General features: G+C 43.3%; 1 protein-coding gene and 1 long non-coding RNA gene across 3 annotated transcripts in view; one reads left to right on the plus strand and one right to left on the minus strand.

The window, feature by feature from the left end:
• The window catches only part of LOC115179370 (xin actin-binding repeat-containing protein 2), a 55,479-nt gene extending 33,222 nt beyond the window's left edge, over nucleotides 1-22,257 (minus strand). For both annotated transcript variants that reach the window (XM_029740815.1, XM_029740814.1), the window contains exon 1: nucleotides 21,855-22,257. In XM_029740815.1, coding sequence (XP_029596675.1) covers nucleotides 21,855-22,085 — 231 coding nt within the window. In that variant the 5' untranslated portion in view covers nucleotides 22,086-22,257. The remainder of the gene's footprint in view (nucleotides 1-21,854) is intronic.
• Nucleotides 585-6,530, plus strand: LOC115179371 (uncharacterized). Its single transcript, XR_003872883.1, has 3 exons — nucleotides 585-931; nucleotides 4,944-5,151; nucleotides 5,411-6,530. It is a non-coding gene; the product is annotated as an uncharacterized LOC115179371 (long non-coding RNA).
• Nucleotides 22,258-27,556: the final 5,299 nt, after the last annotated feature.

A 27,556-nucleotide genomic window follows, 5' to 3' on the forward strand; every position in this document is an offset into this window, starting at 1 on the left:
ACTGGATGGCAAACAAACTTCTGAACTTACAGCGCAAACACTGACGACCTTGACTGGAATGTGCAGAACAGGCATCGACTGGAAAGTTACAGCAAACAAAACACTCCAGTGAATTTTAATTGGCAAACTCTTGGTGTGTGTAGCAGCTTAAGGCTCCACCCTTCAACAGAATTGTAGGTTACACAACTACCGTGTTAGACAAAACGCAATATTATAATGCAAAACATGTCTCGTTGTTCGTGGTATATCCTTGAGGCATATAATCTTGTGTTTCCTGAGGTGTTTTTTTTGTCAAATGTAGAAACCAGTAGAATAAGCACGCCTAGTTTTCTTGCAAATCAGCACTGTCTGGAACAAAGACACCTATGTGTTGTTTTCCAAAAACTATTTGCAAATCAAATGTGTTCCCTATGGTATTTCATCTACAGATTCCCAGCGGGACCTGGGGAAGAGTGACAACAAGCAAACAACAACACAAGGACACAACAGACAATGCTCCAAAACACACTGCCACAATCAGAGAAACACACCTGAAACAAATCTGGGACACACACACACACACACGCACACACACACGCACACACACACACACACACACACACACACACACACACACACACACACACACACACACAAGGACACAATGTATTTGAAGGGCATGTCCATGAGAGGAACAGCTTGTGCGGTGTGTCGAGGGTACAGGTCCCAAAACAGCGTGAACAGAGTTGGGTTCTTCGATTGACTGAACGTGGGACTTAGTCCCTCACACTTCAAGCTTGGTCAACAGCAGTACAGTAGTAAACACCATGTAGCTGAACGCTCCATTCTGACACTGTAAAGCTCGAACCACTCCTCTCCTCAGGAACGAGCTCCCAGCCTCCCACTGGATCGTCTTACCATTTCTGTTGACGTCTCCCGTTATTTAATAATAGTAAGTCTACGGCAGTGCTGTGTGTTGCTCCGGAGATGTTGAAGAGCGTCATTAGTGGCAATAGAACTGATGTTTGAACAGCATTTGTGTCTGTGAAGTAGGGATTGACGGTATAGAGAGGACTGTGTGCTAATCTGGAGATGAGGGTTCCATTCAATCTAATCCACAAGGGGATGTTGGAGTCAAATCTCCTGTAAATAATAATGATCCACTACAAACATGTTAGCACAGTGAGCTTATTTTACTGTTTACAAGAATCCAGTTGCTGTCACGTCCTGACCCTAGTAAGATGTCATTTTCTATAGTAGAGTAGGGCAGGGCGTGACAGGGGGTGTTTTGGGTCGTTCTATGTTTAAGTTCCAGTTTTCTATTTCTATGTTGGGATTGTTTGGGGTTGATCTCTAATTGGAGGCAGCTGATCCTCATTGCCTCTGATTAGAGATCATATTTAAGTAGGGGTTTTTCTCATTGTTGTTTGTGGGTTATATTTTTTGAGTAGTGTGTTTTCCTCGCTGCGTCACGGTTTGTTGTTTTGTGGTTTCAAGTATTTAAGTGTATTGCATTTCAGTTTCACGTTTAATAAATATGTGGAACTACGAACACGCTGCGTGTTGGTCTGATCCTTCGAACAGCCGTGACAGAATAACCCACCAACAAAGGACCAAGCAGCGTGGAATGGAGCAGCAGGAGAAATGGACTTGGGAGGACATACTGGAGGGAAAAGGATCCTGGACGTGGGAGGAAATCCAGGCCGGAATGGATCGCCTCCCATGGGAACAGGTGGAAGCAGCGAGGGAAGTACAGCGACGAGATCAACAGGCAAGGCAACGAAGGAAGCACGAGAGGCATTCCGGGGGGGGGACATGGGAAGTTGGGCAGAGTCAGGGTGGAGTCCTGAGCCAACTTCCCGTGCTTACTGTGGGGAGCAAGTGACGGGGCAGGCACCGTGTTGTGCGGTGATGCGGACTGTGTCGTCAGGGCGCATTCACAGTCCGGTGCGATCTGTGCCTGCACCCTGCAGTTGTCGAGCTGAGTTGAGCATCCAGCCAGGGCGGGTTGTGCAAGCCATATGCTCCAGACCTCCAGTGCGCATCCGCGGCCCAGTACGTCCTGTGCCTGCTCCTCGCACTCTCCCTCCAGTGCACCTCCATAGTCCAGTACGTCCTGTGCCTGCTCCTCGCACTCTCCTTTCAGTAGGCATCCATAACCCGGTACGGCCAGTGCCTGCTGTGAGCACTCGGCCCTTAGTGCGTCTCCCCAGTTCGGTGAGACCGATTCCTGCTCCTCGCACTCTCCCTCCAGCGCGCCTCCATAGCCCAGTATGTCCTGTGCCTGCTCCCCGCACTCGCCCTGAGGTGCGTGTTACTAGTCTGGCGCCTCGTATTCCAGCTCCACGCATCGGACCTCCAGCGACGCTCCTCAGCCCGGAGCCTCCAGCGATGGTCCTCAGCCCGGAGCATCCAGCGGCGGTCCGCAACCCGGAGCCTCCAGCGGCGGTCCAGAGCCTTCAGCGGCGGTCCGCAGCCCAGAGCCTTCAGCGGCGGTTGGCGGTCTGAAGCCTCCGGCGATGATCCATGGTCTGGTTCCTTCGGACATACAGAAGCGGGGGGATCAGCGGGCGGTGGGGGTACTACGCCCGGAACCAGAGCCGCCGCCATAAGATATTAGTCACCCACCCTACCCTCCCTTTGTGTTTTTTATTTTATTTTTTGCATTCGGAGTCTGCACCTTTGGGGGGAGGGGGTACTGTCACGTCCTGACCCTAGTAAGATGTAATTTTCTATAGTAGAGAAGGGCAGGGCATGACAGGGGGTGTTTTGGGTTGTTCATGTTTAAGTTCTAGTTTTCTATTTCTATGTTGGAATTGTTTGGGGTTGATCTCTAATTGGAGGCAGCTGATCCTCATTGCCTCTGATTAGAGATCATATTTAAGTAGGGGTTTTTCTCATTGTTGTTGGTGGGTTATATTTTTTGAGTAGTGTGTTTTCCACGGTTTGTTGTTTTGTGTTTTCAAGTATTGAAGTGTATTGCATTTCAGTTTCACGTTTAATAAATATGTGGAACTACGAACACACTGCATGTTGGTCTGATCCTTCGAACAGCCGTGACAGAATACCAGGCAGACTGGGCTTGAGCCTCTCTGTGGCTATTCAGCTCTGAGGTCAGATGTCAACAAACAGGGCAGGATGTCAAACATCTTTATCAGCGGAGTGAGCATTTACATCACATAATCTAGCCAGCAATTATATGTCATATTTCTATACAAAACATGTCATATGTCTACTGTGTGTGTATATATATATATATATAGTTGAAGTCGGAAGTTTACATACACTTAGGTTGAAGTCATTAAAACTTGTTTTTCAGCCACTCCACAAATTCCTTGTTAACAAACTATAGTCGGTTAGGACAGCTACTTTGTGCATGACACAAGTAATTTTTCCAACAATTGTTTACAGACAGATTATTTCACTGATAATTCACTGTATCACTTCCAGTGTGTCAGAAGTTTACATACACCCAGTTGACAGTGCCTTTAAACAGCTTGGAAAATTCCAGAAAATGATGTCATGGCTTTAGAAGCTTCTGATAGGATAATTGACATCATTTGAGTCAATCAGAGGTGTACCTGTGGATGTATTTCAAGGCCTACCTTCAAACTCGGTGCCTCTTTGCTTGACATCATGAGAAAATCAGCCAAGTCCTCAGAAAAAAAATTGTAGACCTCCACAAGTCTGGTTCATCCTTGGGAGCAACGCCTGAAGGTGCCTCGTTCATCTGTACAAACAATAGTACGCAAGTATAAACACCATGGGACCACGCAGCCATCATACCACTCAGGAAGGAGATGCGTTCTGTCTCCTAGAGATTAATTTTCCTTTGTGCAAAAAGTGCAAATCAATCCCAGAACAACAGTAAAGGACCTTGTGAAGATGCTGGAGGAAACAGGTACAAAAGTATCTACATCCACAGTAAAACGAGTCCTATATTGACATAACCTGAAAGGCCGCTCAGCAAGGAAGAAGCCAGTGCTCAAAAAACGTCATAAAAAAGCCAGACTACGGTTGCAACTGCACATGGGGACAAAGATTGTACTTTTTGGAGAAATGTCCTCTGGTCTGATGAAACAAAAATAGAACTGTTTGGCCATAATGACCATCGTTATGTTTAGAGGAAAAAGGGGGAGGCTTGCAAGCCGAAGAACACCATCCCAACCGTGAAGCATGGGGGTGGCAGCATCATGTTGTGGGGGTGCTTTGCTGCAGGAGGGACTGGTGCACTTCACAAAATAGATGGCATCATGATGAGGAAAATGACGTGGATATATTGAAGCAACATCTCAAGACATCGGTCAGGAAGTTAAAGCTTGGTCACAAATTGGTCTTCCAAATGGACAATGACCACAAGCATGCTTCCGAAGTTTTGGCAAAATGGCTTAAGGACAACTAAGTCAAGGTATTGGAGTGGCCATCACAAAGCCCTGACCTCAATCCCATAGAAAATCTGTGGGCAAAACTGAAAAAGCGTGTGCAAGCAAGGAGGCCTACAAACCTGACTCAGTTGCACCAGCTTTGTCAGGAGTAATGGGCCAAAATTCACCCAACTTATTGTGGGAAAGCTTGTGGAAGGCTACCCAAAATGTTTGACCCAAGTGAAACAATTTAAAGGCAATGCTACCAAATACTAATTGAGTGTAAACTTCTGACCCACTGGGAATGTGATGAAAGAAATAAAAGCTGAACTAAATCATTCTCTCTACTATTATTCTGACATTTCACATTCTTAAAATAAAGTGGTGATCCTAACTGACCTAAGACAGGGAATCTTTACTAGGATTAAATGTCAGGAATTGTGAAAAACTGAAATGAAATGCATTTGGCTAAGGTATATGTGAACTTCCGACTTCAACTGTACATATATGGTCATTCAGCAGTATCCTCATGTATTTCCTCACCCATTCCCATTAAAATAAATCAAATGTTTTCTGCTTTTCTCTACTATCATGCCACAGCATCTCCTGTTCTGAAGAGGAATGGGGGTCAGATAAGCCACAGACAGGAGGCCATTTCCCAGGGCTCCCTGTTAGCCAGATCTTGTCCTCCATATGTTCCCGTTGGCCCTGCCACAGCTTCCCCGTCAGCTTCCCTGTCAGCCTTCCCATCCAGCCTGGGGAATCACTCCCCTTACGCTCCCCTTGACAGACTGACATCATTAATAAGGTACGTGCTTCAGGAAATCTACCAGCCTCACAGACAATCCGCAGGAAAAATAAATAACCCTTTTAAGGGTGTCTCACTAATGATTTCAATGCCACCCATCCATGACATTAATGCTGATATGACAGCGTGCACAGTAAAACGGTGAGGCCGGTCGGACACTTGTCAGGGGAAACCGTGGTGATGACATCAGTTTATTATATGGAAAAGCACGTCATACAGCAGCTATAGGTGATCTCTCTCTCTCTGTGTGTCTGTATAGAAAAAGGAGTTCTGGCTGAGGTGACGGACTAGAAGGGGTTGCTGAGGGAAATGGCAGCTCATGTGTGACTGACTCACCACTTGGAGGGATGCTTTGTTTCAAATGATGCACACACAGACGCACATATACACGCCACAAAGCCTGATTGCTCCTGGCTAGGAGGTCTAATGTTGTGAAAGCTGCCTTATTGCTTTCCTGGCACAACATGAAGTGACATGAAGATGACTCATCAGAATCCACAGTTGACAGTCAAGACAGAGACATACCATTAGGCTGTAGGAGGCATCTGCCTTGCTGCTGGTGGAGAACATCTCATTTTTCTTCACTTGCCTTAAATCAATCCAATACTTTACTAATCGATCCCATGTTTTGAGTTACAGCGTCACAAAACTTCCTTCACCTGAGCACGTACTGTATCTGAACAAGTTTGATTTCACTTTCTCCTCTTTGTGAAATAACAAAAGCTTTAGTTTCTGGTTTGGAAGCTTTTGCTGAAACAGCAGATTTTTCCTGTCTTTGAAGGTCACCCAGATGCACTTAACAGACTCCAGAGTGTCTCATCCAAACCTTGGCACGAGCTTCTCTTTCCATCTGAGTTATGTGTTTGCATCCAATGCCATAAGCTCTCCTCACAATCCAAAAGTTTGCAGTGAAGAATATTGTACAGTACAATTCTCTATTGACTCTCACCATTATTAGGAAACACAGGCCACTGAGATCCACCCACGTATATTTCACTCTCAAGCCAACACAGTCACAAAAGAGTTGCAGCGAGGATAGAAAGATAGAGATGAGAGCGGGGAGAGCAAGAGATAAAGGGGATACCTAGTCAGTTGTACAACTGAATGCATTCAACTGTAAGAGATAGTGACGATAGCTGACAGTAGAAAGCCTAAATATTATATTTGACCTTTCAGCTTCCCTATCAAATCTAGACATTTCAGGCAGACAATTAACAACAATGACAAATGATTTGATGCAAAAACCTAAGAAAGAAATTGGGAAACCTATCCAACCAAAAACATAGAGATCCACAAAACCACAGCCTACGCTTCACTATGGTGAATCACTAAAACAATACAGAAATACACTACGGAAAAAGAAGGAACAGCACGTCAGAATTCAGCTCAATGTAATTGAAGAATCCATAGAATCTAACCACTTCTGGTCAAATTGGAACACACTAAACAAACAACAACACAAAGAATTATCTATGCAAAACGGAGATGTATGGGTAAACCACTTCTCCAATCTTTTTGACCCTCTAACAAAGATCAAACAGCAAAGACATATACATGATCAATTAAAAATCTTAGAATCAGCTATTAAAGACTACCAGAACCCACTGGATTCTCCAATTACATTAAATGAATGACAGGACAATTTCTTCAGTGAAAACAATGTACTGAGCAAATGTCAAATAGGCTTTTTACTCAATTACCGTATGACATGCCATGTATTCACCCTGCACACTCTATTTGACAAAAAACAAAAAAACAAAACAAAGACAAAGTCTTCTCATGCTTTGTTGATTTCAAAAAAGCTTTTGACTCAATTTGGCATGAAGGTCGTCTATATAATTACAAAAAATCTGCTATGTAATAATAAAATGGTGTTGGGGGGAAAACATTATAAAATCCATGTACACAAACAACAAATGTGCAAAAAAAACAAATTTCTTTCCAAAGGGTGTTGGGGTGAGAAAGAGATGCAACTTAAGCCTCTACGTCTTCAACAGTAAATCTGAGTAAGACCAAAATAATGGTGTTCCAAAAAAGGTTCAGTTGCCAGGACCACAAATAAACATTTCATCTAGACGCTGTTAACCTAGCGCACACAAAAAATGATACATACCTCGGCCTAAACATCAGCACCACAGGTAAGTTCCACAAAGCTGTGAACAGTCTGAGAGGCAAAAAGGGCCTTCTACGCCATCGAAAGGAACATAAACTCCCAATTAGGACGTATGAGACACATATTTATCTCAGATTACACAGATCCACAAAGAATTTAAAAACAAATCCAATTCTGATAAACTCTATTGGATGAAATACGACAGTGTGCCGTTTTGTGATGTTGCCACAAGAAAAGGGCAACCAGTGAAAAACATAAATATGGGTTGTATTCACAATGGTGTTTGTTCATTTATTTTCCCTTTTGTACTTTAACTATTTTCAAATTGTTATAACACTGTACATAGCCATAATATGATATTTGAGATGTCTCTATTCCTTTGAAACTTTTGTGAGTCTGTTTACTGTTCATTTCTGATTGTTTATTCAACTTTTGTTTATTGTCTATTTAACTTGCTTTGACACTGTAAACATATGTTTCCCATGCCAATAAAGCTATTTGAATTGAATTGAGAGGTAGAGAGAGGGATACAGAGAGAGAGACAGAAAGGGAGCAAGAGAGAGCGAAAACAGAGAGTGAGAGAGGAGACATACAGACAGGCACATAGTGGAGAGAAAGAGAGAGGCTGAGTAGAGAGAGAGAGAGAGTGTTCTGACGGAGTGGGCCCAGCTTGGCTGTGGCGTCTCCATGCAGGTTTGAGATGATTAGGAGCCTCTGTCTCGCTGGGCCAGCTGACACACACAGAGGAGCTAAACAGTACTGTGTGCCAGATGGCCAGACGGCCAGACAGACAGGCTGCAGAAGTGTCATATGTTGTACGGGTGGAGAGGATTATTCTAGGCACCAGGCTTTATTGTTGGTAACACCTCTCACTCTATCACACTCATCACAACACAGTACATCAAACCCAGAAAAGCCCCAGCTACAGTGGTGGGTTAGTGATGATGTAACACTCTTCTGAGCGTAGGCTACTTTGCACTTGATATATGGAAGGTGTAGGAAGTACTCTGGAAAAGGTTGTCAATGTTGATATAACATGTACAATCATTTTTGTCACTGAACTTTTCTGAGAGAGATATATAGAGAGATAGCGAGTAGGAACTACAGAGAGTCAACATGAAAAAAAAGAGTGTGGTTCTGAAATGTGCTCGTCATGCTTGTTTATGAAGTACAGTGACCTGCTTGTTAAGTCCCGAGAACCAACATCTCTCTCTCTCACTCTCACTCTCACTCTCACTCTCACTCTCACTTTCTCAATTTCAATTCAATTTAAGGGCTTTATTGGCATGGGAAACATATGTTAACATTGCCAAAGCAAGTGAACTAGATAATAAACAAAGTGAAATAAACAATACAAATTAACAGTAAACATCACACTCACAAAAGTTCCAAAAGAATAAAGACATTACAAATGTCATATTATGTGCAAATGGTTAAAGTACAAAAGGGAAAATAAATAAACATAAATATGGGTTGTATTTACAATGGTGTTTGTTCTTCACTGGTTGACCTTTTCTTGTGGCAACAGGTCACAAATCTTGCTGCTGTGATGGCACACTGTGGTATTTCACCCAGTAGATATGGGAGTTGATCAAAATTGGATTTGTTTTCAAATTCTTTGTGGATCTGTGTAATCAGAGGAAAATATGTGTCTCGAATATGGTCATACATTGGGCAGGAGGTTAGGAAGTGCAGCTCAGTTTCCACCTCATTTTGTGGGCAGTGTGCACATAGCCTGTCTTCTCTTGAGAGTCAGGTCTGCCTACGGCGGCCTTTCTCAATAGCAAGGCTATGCTCACTGAGTCTGTACATAGTCAAAGCTTTCCTTAAGTTTGGGTCAGTCACAGTGGTCAGGCATTTTGCCACTGTGTACTCTCTGTTAAGTCTCAAACAGCATTCTAGTTTGCTCTGTTTTTTTGTTAATTCTTTCCCATGTCTCTCTCTCTCACTCTCTCTCATTCACTCTCTCTCTCTCTCTCTCTCTCTCTCTCTCTCTGACTAGGCCATTCTCTCTGTCTCTTCCCACTGGGCCTATGCGTAATGAATGCAAATCATGTTTCACTCCCTTTCATCAGGCTCCTCTGCCTCCTAATGTTTACTGAGCGCTGCCAAACACCAACTCTATCCGACGCTATTTATACGTACGAGTGACAGATCTAAACCGGTATATCCAGATCCTTCTCCATTTGCAGACAGTGACTTTGGACATAAGCTGAATCAGGGGCCCCTTGTTCATCAATGCCGATACAATGTTCTGGGGATCTAGGCCTAGTCTATCTTTGTTTAAATGGATATAGACAGGTGGAAGTAAAATAAACTAGCTGCGAGTGTGTTCTCAGTTTGACCAACGGTGCTGATGTTAATGATTAAGCCGTCACTCCGAATACCATTCGCCATCCAGTAAGTTATAAATAAAACTTTAACGGGTTTGAAAAAAAACAAACAATTTAATCTATTTCGCCATGGCAACCGTCACAGTAGCAGCCAGGTCTGTGTGAGGGGACGTTATGAATTATAGTGCTGTCTTTGTCTCAGAGCAATATCTACATAAATGATTAAACTGTAAGCCCTGTGGTTCGTGTGGTAATCCGTTAGCATGCACGCTCCGGTGCCGTTCTGGGTGTCATCATAATACCGTTGGAAAAAAAGAAAAGGTCCCTGAAACACAGAATCATGCTGGTGGTGAAGATGAGTTATGACGATAATGAAGATGACTGGTGAACAATAGGAAAGGAATGCTCATTATATGCACATAACAGATAAGTACAAGATGAATGCTTTAAAAAGGGAAAGCCCCAATCAAATTCCCTACCGATACAATATCTAGAATAGAACCTGTTTTAGGTCAAGTCAATGGAAATGGAAAGCCAGGTGAGGATGTGGCCTGGCCATTGGTTGAACTATACAACAGATAAGTGCTGGTAATAATTGGAATGTCTAGCGTTCAGAGACCAACTCCTTTGTCATTGGGCCGTGTGGTTAGACTCATACAGCCGTGACTCCATTAAATGATTTGAATCAGTGAAACTGAGACGAGGTGGAAGTGTCTCATAGAGCTAATGGAATTTTACAAGTGAGCCATGAGGGCCGGGCCTGGGCTGGACAAGAGAGGGCTGGAAGAATGGGTCAGAATAAAGGGGTTTTGATAGGGGTGTTAGTAAACTGCAGCCTTAATGTCAACATAACATTAACCATTTGGCAAACCTGTTCGCCAAATACCACTTCCTGTCAACCAGGGCAGCCAATGAAATGACAGTAAACACAATTGACTAACCCCTAAATAAAACACACAAGCATACACATGATGTTGTGTCAAGTGTCAAGTTACCTACGTAGCTGAAAATTATGCATATGGGTCACATTAAGCAATGTTTAAAGCCTCCATAAAAACGATAAAACAATCATTCTCCCGAGTGGCGCAGCTGTCTAAGGCACTGCATCTCAGTGCAAGAGGCGTCACTACAGACCCTGTTTCAATTCCAGGCTGTATCACCATGATTGGGCGGCGCACAATTGGCCCAGCGTCGTCCGGGTTTGGCCGGGGTAGGCCGTCATTGTAAATAAGAATTTGTTCTTAACTGACTTGCCTAGTTAAATAAAGATAAATGCTTTTGCAGTACATCCAACACAGTACAGAGGTACGGTAGCTACTCAAGCTGTGAGGATCAACCTAAGCTCCCATGTACATTCCCACCGGCACGTGCCACCATCTGAATGTGTGCAGACGCCTCACAGACTTCAGGATATGTCACATTTAAAGCCACCCATGACATCAAGCTTCATAAGTCACAGTGGCCTGTATATTTGGAGTCTGGAGGTCCTGTGAAGTGAGGATGGGGAGTGGGCTATCTATCTCAGAGAACCCCTAGGACCTCCAAAAACAAACTACCCGATATTAAATCCCTGGTGAAATAACAGGACAAGGACACAGGACGTGCCATGGTTTGGTGACATAGATTATATCTCTGTGCCATGGTTTGGTGACATAGATTATATCTCTGTGCCATGGTGTGGTGACATAGATTATATCTCTGTGCCATGGTTTGGTGACATAGATTCTATCTCTGTGCCATGGTTTGGTGACATAGATTCTATCTCTGTGCCATGGTTTGGTGACATAGATTCTATCTCTGTGCCATGGTTTGGTGACATAGATTCTATCTCTGTGCCATGGTGTGGTGACATAGATTCTATCTCTGTGCCATGGTGTGGTGACATAGATTCTATCTCTGTGCCATGGTTTGGTGACATAGAATCTATCTCTGTGCCATGGTGTGGTGACATAGATTATATCTCTGTGCCATGGTTTGGTGACATAGATTATATCTCTGTGCCATGGTTTGGTGACATAGATTCTATCTCTGTGCCATGGTGTGGTAACAGATTTTATCTCTGCGCCATGGTTTGGTGACATAGATTCTATCTCTGTGCCATGGTTTGTTGACATAGATTCTATCTCTGTGCCATGGTGTGGTGACATAGATTCAATCTCTGCGCCATGGTTTGGTGACATAGATTCTATCTCTGCCAGGGTTTGGTGACATAGATCCTATCACTGTGCCATGGTTTGGTGACATAGATTCTATCTCTGTGCCATGGTGTGGTGACGTAGATTCTATCTCTGTGCCATGGTTTGGTGACATAGAATCTATCTCTGTGCCATGGTTTGGTGACATAGAATCTATCTCTGTGCCATGGTTTGGTGACATAGAATCTATCTCTGTGGAGTGATACATGCTGTATGACTTTGGTTTCTTCATTATAGTCCTACCTGTTCTGGTATGCAACGTTTATGGATTGCTTTAGATTGCATTTGGATTACTGATACAGTGTTATGTGGGTTGTTAACTGGATCCGTTCTGACATTTGTGATTTATTGTTTTTGATTATTATTTGACATTTTTGCTGCACTGTTAGGAGCTAGTAACAGAAGCCTTTTGCTGAACCCGCTATAACATCTGCTAAACTATGCACAGTGCGTGACCGATAAACTTTGATTTGATTAAACAGCTATGACATTAATAAACACTTTAGTGTTTAGCGCTATTGTTTCTCATCTATAACAAATGTAATGTTTAATTAAAATCTAAATATCAGATGATAATGAACATTTTGATATTGGTCCTCTATGATGTGCATGTAAACAACATGTTAAAACAGCACAAATTATTAAGAAGCGGCAATATGGCGATGTCTCTATATTCACATTAAATGTGTATATGACTTGTGAATACATATATACAGTACCAGTCAAGAATAATAGTGAAGACATCAAAACTATGAAATAACACATATGGAATCATGTAGTTACCAAAAAAGTGTTAAACAAATCAAAATATATTTTAGATTTTAGATTATTCAAAGTAGCCACCCTTTGCCTTGATGACAGCTTTGCACACTCTTGGAATTCTCTCAACCAGCTTCACCTGGAATGCTTTTCCAACAGTCTGAAGGAGTTCCCACATATGTTGCGCACTTGTTGGCTACTTTTCTTCACTCTGCGGTTCAACTCATCCCAAACCATCTCAATTGGGTTGAGGTCGGCTGATTGTGGAGGCCAGGTCATCTGATGCAGCATTACATCACTCTCCTTCTTGGTGAAATAGCCCTTACACAGCCTGGAGGTGTGTTGGGTCATTGTCCTGTTGAAAAATAAATGATCGTCCCACTAAGCGCAAACCAGATGGGATTGCGTTTTTCTGCAGAATGCTGTAGTAGCCATGCTGGTTAAGTGTGCCTTGAATTCTAAATAAATAATTGACAGCGTCACCAGCAAAGCATCCCCACAACATCACACCTCCTCCTGCAGGCTTCATGGTGGGAGCCACACATGTAGAGATCATTTTACCTACTCTGCATCTCACAAAGACACAGCGGTTTGAACCAAAAATCTGAAATTTGGACTCATCAGACCAAAGGACCGATTTCCACCAGTCTAATGTCCATTGCTCGTGTTTCTTGGCCCAAGCAAGTCTCTTCTCCTTGGTGTCCTTTAGTAGTGGTTTCTATGCAGCACTCGACCATGGCCTGACTCACGCAGTCTCCTCTGAACAGTTGATGTTGAGATGTGTCTGTTACTTGAACTCTGTGAAGCATTCATTTGCGCTGCAATTTCTGAGGCTGGTAACTCTAATGTACTTATCCTCTGCAGCAGAGGTAACTCTGGGTCTTCCTTTCCTGTGGCGGTCCTCGTGACAGCCAGTTTCATCATGGCGCTTGATGTTCTTGAAAATGTTCCGGATTGACTGACCTTCATGTTTTAAAATAATGATGGACTGTCATTTCTCTTTGCTTATTTGAGCTGTTCTTGCCATAATATGGACTTGGTATTTTACCAAATAGGGCTATCTTCTGTATACCTCCCTACCTTGTCACCACACAACTGATTGGCTCAAACGCATTAAGAAGGAAAGAAATTCCACAAATTCACTTTTAACAAGGCACACCTGTTAGTTGAAGTGCATTCCAGGTGACTACCCCATGAAGCTGGTTGAGAGAATGCCAAGAATGTGCAACGCCGTCATCAAGACAAATTGTGGCTACTTTGAAGAATCTCAAAAATAAAATATATTTTGAGTTGTTTAACACTTTTTGGGTTACTACATGATTCCATCTGTGTTATTTCATAGTTTTGATGTCTTCGCTATTATTCTACAATGTAGAAAATAGTTTAAAAAGTAGGTGTGTCCAAACTTTTGACTGGTACTGTATATATATATATATTTATATATATATACACGTCAATCCCTGAGGTCATCTCATTAGGATAGCATGATGATTAAGCAGAAGCAGGACTAATTGATGTGACTCCCAGACATTTGATTGCCCCCCTCTGGTTGGGACTGGTAACGACATCTGATTCCACCGTCAACCAGTACAGTGAACCCGTGTGTATGTGAGTGTGGGCGTGTGTGCGTGTGCGGGCGTGCGCATGTGTGTTACACAACCAGGGTCAGACAGACCATGTAAACATAAACAGAATGGGGTCAGCTAGTCAGCTAGTCCACTCCAGCAAAAAAGGAACTCTTCGCTCTGAACATAAACTATTGCATCACTCCACATCTGTGGATAATGGAAACATAGCCTGTCCTCCTCTACAGTGGAATCAGTGAAGTTTTGGCACTACTTATACGACCACCCGGCGATGATCCATCCTCCATTGTTATGTCTAACCTCTCAATGACATCCCAGGCATTCCACTGTATAAATAATAAAATATCCCACCAAAGCTGACATTTGCATTACAACCCTACAGATAAGGCAAGAGACAGAGTCATGTTTTCTAGTGAGCTGCAAACCTTTTCTTCTGTGATCTGTGAACACTGGCCCTGTGTTGAACTGACACGGGCTTTTGTTAGACGACTAAATCAGAGATAAGAAGGTGACCTTCCCATTGCCTGTGAATACTGTGTGGCTGAGAATGTTATTAGAAACCAGAGTGAAACAGAGACAAATTAACAGTCAGATTGTTGTGCTTCATTCAAGGTCTCCTTTAATTAAATGTTCTAAAGGGGTATTAATCAAATATTAATATTGTGTTTTATTGTTTCTCAGGTCACCTTGCCCCAAAAGGGGACAGAATGAATCTGATTTGAGAGAATAAAAAATCACTAACACCATGGAACGAAAATTAAAAATGAGAATGAAATCTTCTGCAGAGGAAATTGAAAGGAAATGTCAAATTGGATTAACATTCATTAAGAATCAAATGTCAAATAGAACGGTCAGGTTTTGTAGGATTCAATGGAAGAATTAAACAGTGACGAGTATCCGTGTTCTCAAAATTAAGATTCAAGATCATGACAGAAAGATCGGTTTCTCTATGAATTTTGGTCATGCAAAATGAGGGATGAATTCCAAATAAGATAAAAAAGTAAGGCTTTATCTCTCTTTCCTTGACTTGAATGATGAAATAGAAGAAGGATTGAGAGTCGTCATATTGGATCCCTATAGAAATACAAGCAGGTCAGCGTTAGTATATCACAACGGTACAGTAGATAAACCACCATTGCATGGAGTTTGGGGGCGGCAGGTAGCCTAGTGGTTAAGAGCGTTGAGCCAGTAACCAAAAAGTTGCTGGTTCAAGTCCCTGAGCTGACTAGGTGAAAAATCTGTTGATGTACTCTTGAGCAAAGCACTTAACCCTAGTTGCTCTGGATAAGAGCATCTGTTAGCCTAACCTACATTGTCTCACTCTCATCATGATTGTCAGTCAGCTCATGTCAAGGGAATAAAATAATTAATCTTTGAAGCAAATGTCTCCTAAATGTATTATAGGACAAGGTCCATTGGGGAAGAGCCAAACTCTGTTCTTATCAGGACGTGTTTCGTTTATTATGGCTCTGTTGCACTCTGTCTCGCCAAACTAGTCTAAATATACTTAACAAGACTTAACTTTCCCTAAAATACAACATTTCACTCAGTACCAGATGAAGTTTTTACTGTGTATTTGAGACATGGCCAGTTATTCTGAGCAAAAGAATGTCTGTGAAAGATTGCATCTTTTAGACCTTTGGCATCATTGGCTCAGTGTTGTGGTCGCAGCAAACTACGGTACAGTCATCTGAGAAACATCTCACATTTCCTGTCACATCTTGAGTCACTCTCCTCTCCAACCTCTGTCTCTGTCTCTGTCTCTGTCTCTGTTTCTGTTTCTGTCTCTGTCTCTGTCTCTGTCTCTCTCTCTCTCAATTTGTCAGTGAGGTCACTTATACGTATTAATTAAAGAACAGTAAAGATAAAAACCCTCACAAAAAACAACAACCCCATCACAAAAAAAGAAGGGAAAAAAAGAAAAAAAAGAACTATTTTGTTTTTTACACTTCTGCTCTTGTGGTTAAACTACTAAGAATGAGGCTTCTCAGCTGGCCTTTAATCAGTTCAGCTGACTTCACCTTCCTCTTTGTGATCTGAAGCAACACCAGAACCCACAGATCCACATAAGAAGACAGACAGACAGCAGGACCCAGTCCAGAACTCTGACTACGACAGGCATGATCCAGTTCCCTATAGATCCACGTCTCCACTCTGCCTGCGCTCCCATCTGATCTGAGGCAGGCTGGCAGTATCTAAAGGCCCTCCACTCCCTCGCTGTTAGCCACAGCCGACATACCAATTACAGGATTATTTTTAAAATAAAGCTTAACCATACAACCCCAGGAATAGGCCTTAAATAGCACAGTGTGGAATAAGCCCCGTCGGCTGTGCATGGCACTGCACTGCACAGACAGCATGTGCCACCTACAGGTTACAGCCCACAGTCGACAGACTAGAGAGACACCATACTGCAGCTGTGCTGCCGCCTCAAGACCTCTAAAACCTACAGAGCTGGGACTACTGTATGTTTATTATGAGTAGGGCTCAGAGTTTTCCCTGACCATGAGCTAACTAGGAACAACTTTGGGACTCAGTTAAGGCTATATGGTCAGGAACAACTCCAGAACCTAATTATGGACTAGTCAGAGCTACTATGAGTCCCACAACTAAGCAATCAAAGCCAGTGAGCTCAGTGAATAGATAAATAAGAAGTTAATCAGTATCAGAATGGGTGATTAATAATACACAGGTCTTAAATACATCTAAAACTAAAAGTATTGTATTTGGTTAAAAAAATGCAGTTGTGCATTGTGTGACCATTGAGCAAGTTGAGGAAGCTATACTCCTAGGTATGGTTGCAGTAGGAAGTTTACATACACTTAGGTTGGAGTCATTAAAACTCGTTTTTCAACCACTCCATACATTTCTTGTTAACAAACTATAGTTTTGGCAAGTCGGTTAGGACAGCTACTTTGTGCATGACACAAGTCATTTTTCCAACAATTGTTTACAGACAGATTATTTCACTTATAATTCACTGTATCATAATTCCAGTGGGTCAGAAGTTTACATACACTAAGTTGACTGTGCCTTTAAACAGCTTGGAAAATTCCCGAAAAGGATGTCATGGCTTTAGAAGCTTCTGATAGGCTAATTTACATAATTTGAGTCAATTGGAGGTGTACCTGTGGATGTATTTCAAGGCCTACCTTCAAACTCAGTGCCTCTTTGCTTGACATCATGGAAAAATCAAAAGAAATCAGCCACGACCTCAGAAAAAAAATTGTAGACCTCCACAAGTCTGGTTCATCCAGCAATTTCCAAACGCCTGAAGGTACCACATTCATCTGTACAAACAATAGCACGCAAGTATAAACACCAAGGGACCACACAGCCGTCATACCGCTCAGGAAGGAGACGCATTCTGTCTCCTAGAGATGAGCGTACTTTGGTGCGAAAAGTGCAAATCAATCCCAGAACAACAGCAAAGGACCTTGTGAAGATGCTGGAGGAAACAGGTACAAAAGTATCTATATTGACAGTAAAACGAGTCCTATATCAACATAACCTGAAAGGCAGCTCAGCAAGGAAGAAGCCATTGTTCCAAAACCGCCATAAAAAAGCCAGACTACGGTTTGCAACTGCACATGGGGACAAAGATTGTACTTTTTGGAGAAATGTTCTCTGGTCTGATGAAACAGAAATACAACTGTTTGGTCATAATGACCATTGTTATGTTTGGAGGAAGAGTGGGGTGTCACGACTTCCGCCGAAGTCGGCTCCTCTCCTTGTTCGGACGGCATTCGGCGGTCGACGTCACCAGCTTTCTAGCCATCGCCGCTCCATTTTTCATGTATCCATTTGTTTTTTCTTGTTCCCTACACACCTGGTTTTCATTCCCCAATCAATTCATATGTATTTATTCCTCATCATGTCTTTGTGTAGGATTGTTTGTGTTACATGTATTTTGATATTGTGGATATTGTTACGCGCATTACTTTTTGTCTATGTTCCGTGTTTTGGGCACATTTTATGTTATTTTTGTGCTGTCCTTTGACCGGAATAAAAGTGTGCTTGTTCACTACACTCTGCTCTCCTGCACCTGACTTCGCCTCCGATACACACTCATAACAGAATCCTACACCTACCATGGAGTCAGCAGGAGCAGGTCAGAGGAGTCGAGGAACGCGTCCAGGAACACGCGGCTATGCTACATCATCTCGGTGCCATGATGGATCACGTTGTCCAGACCATGGACCGCTGGGAGAGACAGGAAGTCTCGACCAGCTCAACCGGGGTTATCTCTACCCGTCCCGTCCGGATCCAGCTCCAGTGGAATACGTCTCTCCCTTCCCAGGGAGTATGATGGGACGGCCGCACAGTGCCAGGGATTCCTTTTACAACTGGACCTTTACCTGGCCACTGTTCACCCAGCTCCCTCAGGAAGGGAGAGAGTATCCGCCCACGTCTCATGCCTCTTGGGGAGAGCTCTGGAGTGGGCAAGCGCCGTGTGGGGAGAGGAAGACGCGGCGTTGGACCACTTCGAGGAGTTTACCCACCATTTCCGGGCTGTCTTTGACCATCCGCCCGATGGTAGAGCGGCGGGTGAACGACTCTGCCATTTGAAGCAGGGGACGAGGAACGCACAGGATTTCGCGCTGGAGTTCCGGACCTTGGCTGCCGGAGCAGGATGGAACGACAGGGCCCTCATCGACCACTATCGATGCAGCTTACGTGAGGACGTCTGACGGGAGTTGGCCTGCAGGGATGCCACCACCACCTTTGACCAACTGGTGGAGATGTCCATCCGGTTGGATAACCTGCTGGTCATCCGTGGACATCCTGAGGGGGCTTTGTCGGTTCCATCTCCCAGCACTCCCGCTCCGATGCCCATGGAGTTGGGAGGGGCTGTGCGTAGGGAGGCTGGAGGAGGGGCCTTCAAGTGCACCATCTGTGGAAAAACTGAGTTTAAATGTATTTGGCTAAGGTGTATGTAAACTTCCGACTTCAACTGTATAACATTGGATGGTCAATTATCATGGTCAAGTCATATTGAAAAATGTGTTGTGAAGATGGGGAGGGCTATGTCTGTTTTGAAAATATGTTCTGTGTTTTTGACACAAAAATCAACTGTACAAGTTGTTCAGGGTCTGGTCTTGTCCCATCTTGATTACTGTCCGGTAATATGGTCAAGTGCAGCAAAGAAAGTCCAAGCAAAGCTGCAGCTGGCTCAAAACAGAGCAGCACACCTTGCCTTTAACTGCACATACAGAACTAACATCAATGACATTTATGATAGTCTTTCCTGGTTGAGGGTTGATGAGAGATGAACTGCTTGTCTTCTTGTTTTTATGAGATGTATTACTGTAATGAAAATTCCAGATTGTCTGCATAATCAAATAACATTCAGCACAGACACCCATACATACCTCTCAAGACATGCCACCAGGGGTCTCTTCACATTCCCCAAGTCCAAAACGAATTCATGACAAAACACAGTATTATACAGAGCCATGATCCAATTACTCCAGCAAACAGCAAAATGACCTTAAAAAAGTGGATAAAACAACGTCTCATGGCAAAATAGCGACTGTGAAATGACACACACACATAGACACACTCGAACACAATCTACACACACGTTATTCTTCAGTTGTACATCGTTGAATTCTACATGTGTGTGACTGTTCTTGTCTATCAGTGTATCAGTGCTTGGTTACTCGTCATGTTTTGTGTTTTGTGTGGACTCCAGGAAGAGTAGCTGCTGCTTCGTCAAAAGCTAATGGGGATCTGAATAAACCAATAAACCAATAAACACAGTCAGTGTATTGATCTAGTGTATAAATAACTAAAGCTGCTTTCAGGTGGTTGACACTGAGACATGGTCATTTATTTTGTTTACAGCATGACGAAGTTCCCTTTACAACTCTCGAGAGGACAGTAATACCATGACCGGGGCTGAGAAACATCGGTTGTGTATTTAGGCTACACTCCACAGACAAGAGGATGGACTGGAGATCAATACAGATCTCTCTGTGCAGCTAATGGGGAGAGTTCACTCATTTCTTTCACTTTTGCTGTGCTCTTCATGCCATCTGCTGGTACCTTATAGATTCACTAAGGATATTGTGAGAATATTTTGTATTATCGTTTTGATTAAACCGATGGAATCTGCGGTGGATCTTTGGCATTACGAACACGTCATGGCCAGATTTGGGAAGAATATGGTTGGCATCATGACGGTGTTAAAACCAACTAAGAGAATAACTAGGTCAGATGGCCCATTCGTTACTCACTGGTAGACATTTGGCAGTGGGATGCTTTCCCCGAAATGACCCACTTTGCTTCCAAGTGTCTTAGATTTTCCTCTGAGAGCAGCCAGCTGCAATGTGATGGAAAACCAGGCGGTGAGGCGGTGAGTCATTCGCCCTCGACCTCAGTGAAAAAAGAACACGTAAGCACTTTTACCAGAGTCAACAAACTTTGGGTAAACCCTTTGCCAAAGGCTGAATCATGTTCTCTGGCTTTTCAGTATATTTTTAAAGATACCTTTTAAAACACTATTTGTCTAGAGAGAAGACGCTCCAAGTATCAGAGCATCATCGTTCTTGTTCATGTCTTTGTAACAATACTCCTAACCCCTAGACCGTGGTATCCACTGCTCTTTGTAACAATACTCCTAACCCTAGACCGTGGTATCCACTGCTCTTTGTAACAATACTCCTAACCCCTAGACCGTGGTATCCACTGCTCTTTGTAACAATACTCCTAACCCCTAGACCGTGGTATCCACTGCTCTTTGAAACAATACTTCTAACCCCTAGACCGTGGTATCCACTGCTCTTTGTAACAATACTCCTAACCCCTAGACCGTGGTATCCACTGCTCTTTGAAACAATACTTCTAACCCCTAGACCGTGGTATCCACTGCTCTTTGTAACAATACTTCTAACCCCTAGACCGTGGTATCCACTGCTCTTTGTAACAATACTTCTAACCCCTAGACCGTGGTATCCACTGCTCTTTGTAACAATACTCCTAACCCCTAGACCGTGGTATCCACTGCTCTTTGTAACAATACTCCTAACCCTAGACCGTGGTATCCACTGCTCTTTGTAACAATACTCCTAACCCCTAGACCGTGGTATCCACTGCTCTTTGAAACATACTTTCTATCCCTTATCATCTTGTTCTATCTTGACATTTAAACCATCCATCTTAGTAAATAGTGCATTTTCTAACTGTGTAAAAACCAAATGCAAAAAAAAGAGGGGGCAAAATACTGAAATCAGGTGCTACACCAGGGGTTTTCTATATGTCAGTGATCACACGGAAGCCTTTCACAGGATCCCACATAGCCACCCTGAAACTAGAACAGACGTATTTATGGAATTAAGTGAGAGACGCAACAAGAACACAAAAACGAGCAGCAGAGCTGATGTTTTCAAAAGGTGTGATGCCATTGGTCACCAGACCTCCCTCTATCTATACTGATACTCTGCTTATCGTCGCTCAGAAACTAGAGACAGATACATTACAACTGTGACAAAATCTTCAGTGAACCTACTTCACTCAACTTACTTTTTGAACTTTCCATTAAAGTTTTATTCAGTTTCTCACAGTAAATGTAGCACATAATTGCCCATCATTTAGTTCCCTCCCAAACAGTCCATGGACAGAGCGCTTTGGCCCACAGTAAGTTAGGGCACTGTTTGGCTTAAACATTCAATTCACATCAAGCTGTACTGCATAATAAGCAAAGAAGTGTACTTACAGTGTTGGCTGCTCCTGGGGGCTTCTCAAACATCCTCTTCAAGTTACTCAGAGGGATGTCAAACCTCTCAATGGTCTTGGCAGCCTGGAGGTCCTCCCGGAGTACTTGATCGTCCGTGCCGTCTGCCTGAGGGCCAGAGAGATACGGCGAGGAGGAAACGGAGCCCGAGGTCGCTAATGACTCGCCACTCACCACCTCCAACTCCTCTCCATTTCCTGATTGAATTTCCATTGTTGTGGAAACCGTATCCCCCGTTCTTTCTTCTGGGCAGGAGAGTACAGGGGAAGTCTATTGTATGACTGGGAGGTAAAAGAGAGAGAAAGGAAGAGAGATTTGTGAGTATTGTGAGTGAGAGAAAGAGAGAAAGAGGAGTAGATGGGGGTAGATTCCTTTCTCTGCTCTGTTCTGACCCTGTAGCTAGTTCTAGACTCACCAGGCTGATAGACGACACAGAGAGGCTGGCCTTCAGAGGAGGAGAGAGGGAGAGGAGAGAGGAAAAGGTTTTCCCAGTGACACACCGTTTTGGGTCTTGGACGCAGCTCACAGTAACGTCAGCTACATAGCTATGAGAAATAAATATCCACTTTAGAGAGAGAGACAAGAGAGAGACAAAGGGAGACACAGAGAGAGAGAGAGAGACACACAGAGAGAGAGACAGAGAGAGAGCGATAGAAAGAGAGAGACAGACAGACAGACAGACAGACAGACAGACAGACAGACTTTATAAATGTAATACTACACTAATAGAAGTATTATAGCCTACCTCTCAGCTTAATCCTGAAGCAAGGAACTCCAGAACCCAGTTTAGACTGAACAGACCCCTTTCTCCCTCCCTCTGTCAGTACCACCCAGGCCAGGCTGACAGGAAACAGTTGAGACCCAGGGTTGACCCCAGCCCTAGCCTTGTCTGGCTCCAATCCTATTATTCCTGAACAAATCATGGAAGCTCTGTCACAATTAACCTCCCACCCCAGCCGCCAGTGTGATAGTTGTTTTATTGCCCTTCCTTTCCTTGGGAGGGTTTTTACTTCACTGGGCACGGCTAAAGGTTGTTTGACGGTTTAAACACATTTCTTCCTCTATTTACACCATTGGACCACAACTTTTCTACTGTTTTTCTTTGTCCCCCTGTAACATTAATGGTGCCTCTCACAGCTTTGCGTTGAATGTTTTTTGTGTCAAGACAAGGGTCTTTCAGCGTGGGGACTTTGTGCAGTGTGAGGATATGCTAACTGTACTGTAAGGTTTTGCTGGGTTATCTGAACGAATTTAAACAATGAATCGCCAACCATGTGAAATTAATTGAATTACTTATGCATAGGTTGTGAAATCCGCCAAGGCAACTCTGTGGTCCTCTCAGGTATGTCAAAAGGACTTTTTTAAGCAATAGGATTTCAAAGAGTACCTTGGCAACCGTCTCAGGTAGTAGTTGAATATATTTAAAAATACACTTAGAAGGTATTGGAAAATACTCAAATTACACTGACTTAAACACACTCCCATGCGTTTGAAAATAGTATTTGAAATAAGTATTTGAAAATACTTTCAAATAGTAGGCTGTTTATAGCAGATTATTTGAAAATGCCTTAAATTCCTTCCAGGAGAAGTAGTTGATTCGGGCCACGTTATTAGAAAATAGTCAAATCCCCAAAAGTTGTTCAGCTCAGGGAATAAAGAGAGGGATACAGCGGGATATGACAGAGGGATAAAGATTGAGTTAGAGATCAGATCATCTTAATGAGTGCGAGGCCATGACAGATGCATCTGATAGTACTGTGGGGATATAGTATCCAGCTTCATTTGAACCTGTGGCATATACATTATTTAGTGGAGGCCAAAGGTATGTGTGTCACTTTCAAATGGATCCTGTATCCACCTGGCACACTCATCTTACATGCATGCACACAACCACATGCACATGAACTCAGCAAAAAAAGAAAAGTCCTCTCACTGTCAACTGCGTTTATTTTCAGCAAACTTAACATGTGTAAATATTTGTATGAACATGACAAGATTCAACAACTGAGATATAAACTGAACAAGTTCCACAGACATGTGACTAACAGAAATTGAATAATGTGTCCCTGAACAAAGGGGGGTCAAAATCAAAAGTAACAGTCAGTATCTGGTGTGGCCACCAGCTGCATTAAGTACTGCAGTGCATCTCCTCCTCATGGACTGCACCAGATTTGACAGTTCTTGCTGTGAGATGTTACTCTACTCTTCTACCAAGTCACCTGCAAGTTCCCAGGCATTTTTGGGGGGGAATGGCCCTTGCCCTCCCCCTCCGATCCAACAGGTCCCAGGCGTGCTCAATGGGATTGAGATCTGGGCTCTTCACTAGCCATGGCAGAACACTGACATTCCTGTCTTGCAGGAAATCACGCACAGAACGAGCAGTATGGCTGGTGGCATTGTCATGCTGGAGGGTCATGTCAGGATGAGCCTGCAGGAAGGGTAACACATGAGGGAGGAGGATGTCTTCCCTGTAATGCACAGCGTTGAGTTTGCCTGCAATGACAACAAGCTCAGTCCGATGATGCTGTGACACACCGCCCCAGACCATGGCGGACCCTCCTCCTCCAAATCGATCCCGCTCCAGAGTACAGGCCTCGGTGTAACGCTCATTCCTTCGACGATAAACGCGAATCCGACCATCAGCCCTGGTGAGACAAAACCGCGACTCCTCAGTGAAGAGCACTTTTTGCCAGTCCTGTCTGGTCCCGCGACGGTGGGTTTGTGCCCATAGGCGACGTTGTTGCCAGTGATGTCTGGTGAGGAGCTGCCTTACAACAGGCCTACAAGCCCTCAGTCCAGCCTCTCTCAGCCTATTGCAGACAGTCTGAGCACTGATGGAGGGATTGTGTGTTCCTGGTGTAACTTTGGCAGTTGTTGTTGCCATCCTGTACCTGTTCCGCAGGTGTGATGTTCGGATGTACCGATCCTGTGCAGGTGTTGTTACACGTGGTCTGCCATTGCGAGGATGATCAGCTGTCTCTCTCCCTGTAGTGTTGTCTTAGGCGTCTCACAGTACGGACATTGCAATTTATTGCCGTGGCCACATCTGCAGTCCTCATACCTCCTTGCAGCATTCCCAAGGCACGTTCACGCAGATGAGCAGGGACCCTGGACCTCTTTCTTTTGGTGTTTTTCAGAGTCAGTAGGTATACCTCTTTAGTGTCCTACGTTTTCATAACTGTGATCTTAATTGCCTACCGTCTGTAAACTGTTAGTGTCTTAACGACTGTTCCAAAGGTGTGTAGGTTCCGTCCCTCTCTTCGCCCCAACCTGGGCTCGAACCAGGGACCCTTGCATACATCAACAACTGACACCCACGAAGCATCGTTACCCATCGCGCCACAAAAGCCGCGGCCCTTGCAACGACCCTACTTCAAGTCTCAGAGCGAGTGACGTCACTGATTGAAACGCTATTAGCGCGCACCACCGCTAACGAACTAGCCATTTCACATCGGTTACAGGTGCATGTTCATTAATTGTCTATGGTTCATTGAATAAGCATGGGAAACAGTGTTTAAACCCTTTACAATGAAGAGCTGTGAAGTTATTTGGATTTTTACGAATTATCTTTGAACGACAAGGTCCTGAAAAAGGGACTTTTCTTTTTTTTGTTGAGTTTTACGTACGCACACGCACTGCCCTCTCCCTCCCAAAGCGGATCAGAGGTAAGAAATGGGCCTCATAATCTGTAGTCCTAAAGTCCTCTTCATTCCCATGGAAAACCCTTCAAATACAAAGACATAACTCAACAGCTACATACCAGCCATGCCATGACAAGTAGGAATATCATTTGTTATCATGGAATGCAAAAAGTAGGATGGGGGTGTATTTCTCTACAGAGAAGTTCTCCATAAAAAAAACACTGTATTGTTTCTTTTGTATCCAAATGAAAGCTCTTATTTCTAAACTTTCATTAGATTAACGTGGGCTTTTTTCAGCAGACGGGGAATTGCTGCATGCAGTACTAGACATGTGGCTAGGTGTGATCTATTCCTGGCTCTCTAGTCATTCAGTATCAGATCTCTGTCTCACATACTCCAGTTACTGAGGTTTACTTCAGAGCTTGGTTTTCACACGTCACCGATACGGCAGGTGAGAAGGGACACCCTACCTAGTGAATGGTAACACTCATACTGCAGCCTATGTTTACAGCGTTTAATGGGGTGTTCGAGTAGCTCAACAGCTGCAACAGAGATGCACACGGCACTCAATGCCATGGACATAACGTGACATTATCAAACATTCCCTTTTATGTTATTTAGTTGTGCTTATTTCACGATAGGTGTTAAACAGTGTACTGACCTTTCTTTTTTATTGATTATACACCTTTAAACAAACGTCCATTTGATTTGACTTCTAACAATGCTTGACCAAAAGAACAATGTATAAACTGTTGTTGGAGATTTCTCCCAACTGTTACGCTGCTTCCCCCGTTCAATCTCTCGTCGTGTTCGCTTGACAGCCGGATGGAATAGTTTAATGACTGACTTCCCGGGAAACCAGACCGAAGAGACAGATTGCAACATAGACAGTTGAGAGTTCACCATTTTAGTGAGGGAAAGCTTCATTTTGAGGTTTGTAGGGGAATGACTAGGCTACAAGCAAAGAGCTATTCAACGTATCCTAAGCTTCAGGCCATAGTTAGCTTGTTTGGCTTGGTACTCTGCCCAGACCAGACCAGACCGTTCTTTAAACACAAACTCAAATGGTATTTGGACATTTCTCAGCCACCTCTCTCTCTCTCTCTACTGCTGGAAAAAGTGACTCCATCTCATTTAGCTCTCATTACAATGCAGCTAGAGTCAACAGGGGATAAGGGTCTCGTAGAACCTATGTTTCCCAGGTACTAAGCAAGACTTCCTGTTACAAAGACATATGGAAGACGATGAATGTGCAAGACAATCAACGTTAGTTACCTTTGTGTATGTAGACTGCAATGAGCCCTACAGTGCCTGTCAATAATACAGATGTAGGGTCTTAATTTGAGCCAGTTTGTTACAGCATGAAAGGACATTTGAATTATTATGTGGATTACAATTAATGGATCTTTTTGCAGGGGTTGATACATTTTTCGTTAGGGTAAATCAAGTCTTAAATTTCAAAGTGGAAATTACAAACTTTAGAAGCTTTTTTAAAACTTAATCACACTACAGGTTTTCATTTCCTGCTGGGCAGGAAAATTCTCAGCAACAAAAGAGGTGATCAAATACGTCTGTAAAACCACAGAGAATGGAAATGGAACAGAACGGATCCAGTGCCGTCTGTGGGCTGTGAGCGCCCTCTGCTGTCTTCTGGCTCTAATATCACTCTCTACTGTACCTGTACCCACTGATAATACCATTTTTCGGCCAATACTGCAAATGTCCCCAAGTAGTCGCAATTAAGTAATCTATTCAAATACACGATGTGCTATACCCAAATCCAACGCTTGAATAAAACAAATTTAATGAAATATAAAATGATAATCATACAGAATATACTGTATATATATTAGTTATTATACAACTATAACAACTTGTGGACACATCCTGGCAGGGTATTTCTGTACCTCAGCTAAGGTAATAATAATACTTGTTCTTGACAGCTCAATACATAAAACAATACATGGTTAAGTATTTAAATACCCTGCTGAGGCTAGCCGAGCTTTCCACTGGATGGCAGCAAAACATTTCCACCGCACCAAA

This window comes from Salmo trutta, chromosome 39 (assembly GCF_901001165.1).
Source record: "Salmo trutta chromosome 39, fSalTru1.1, whole genome shotgun sequence".
Taxonomy (NCBI): Eukaryota; Metazoa; Chordata; class Actinopteri; order Salmoniformes; family Salmonidae; genus Salmo; species Salmo trutta.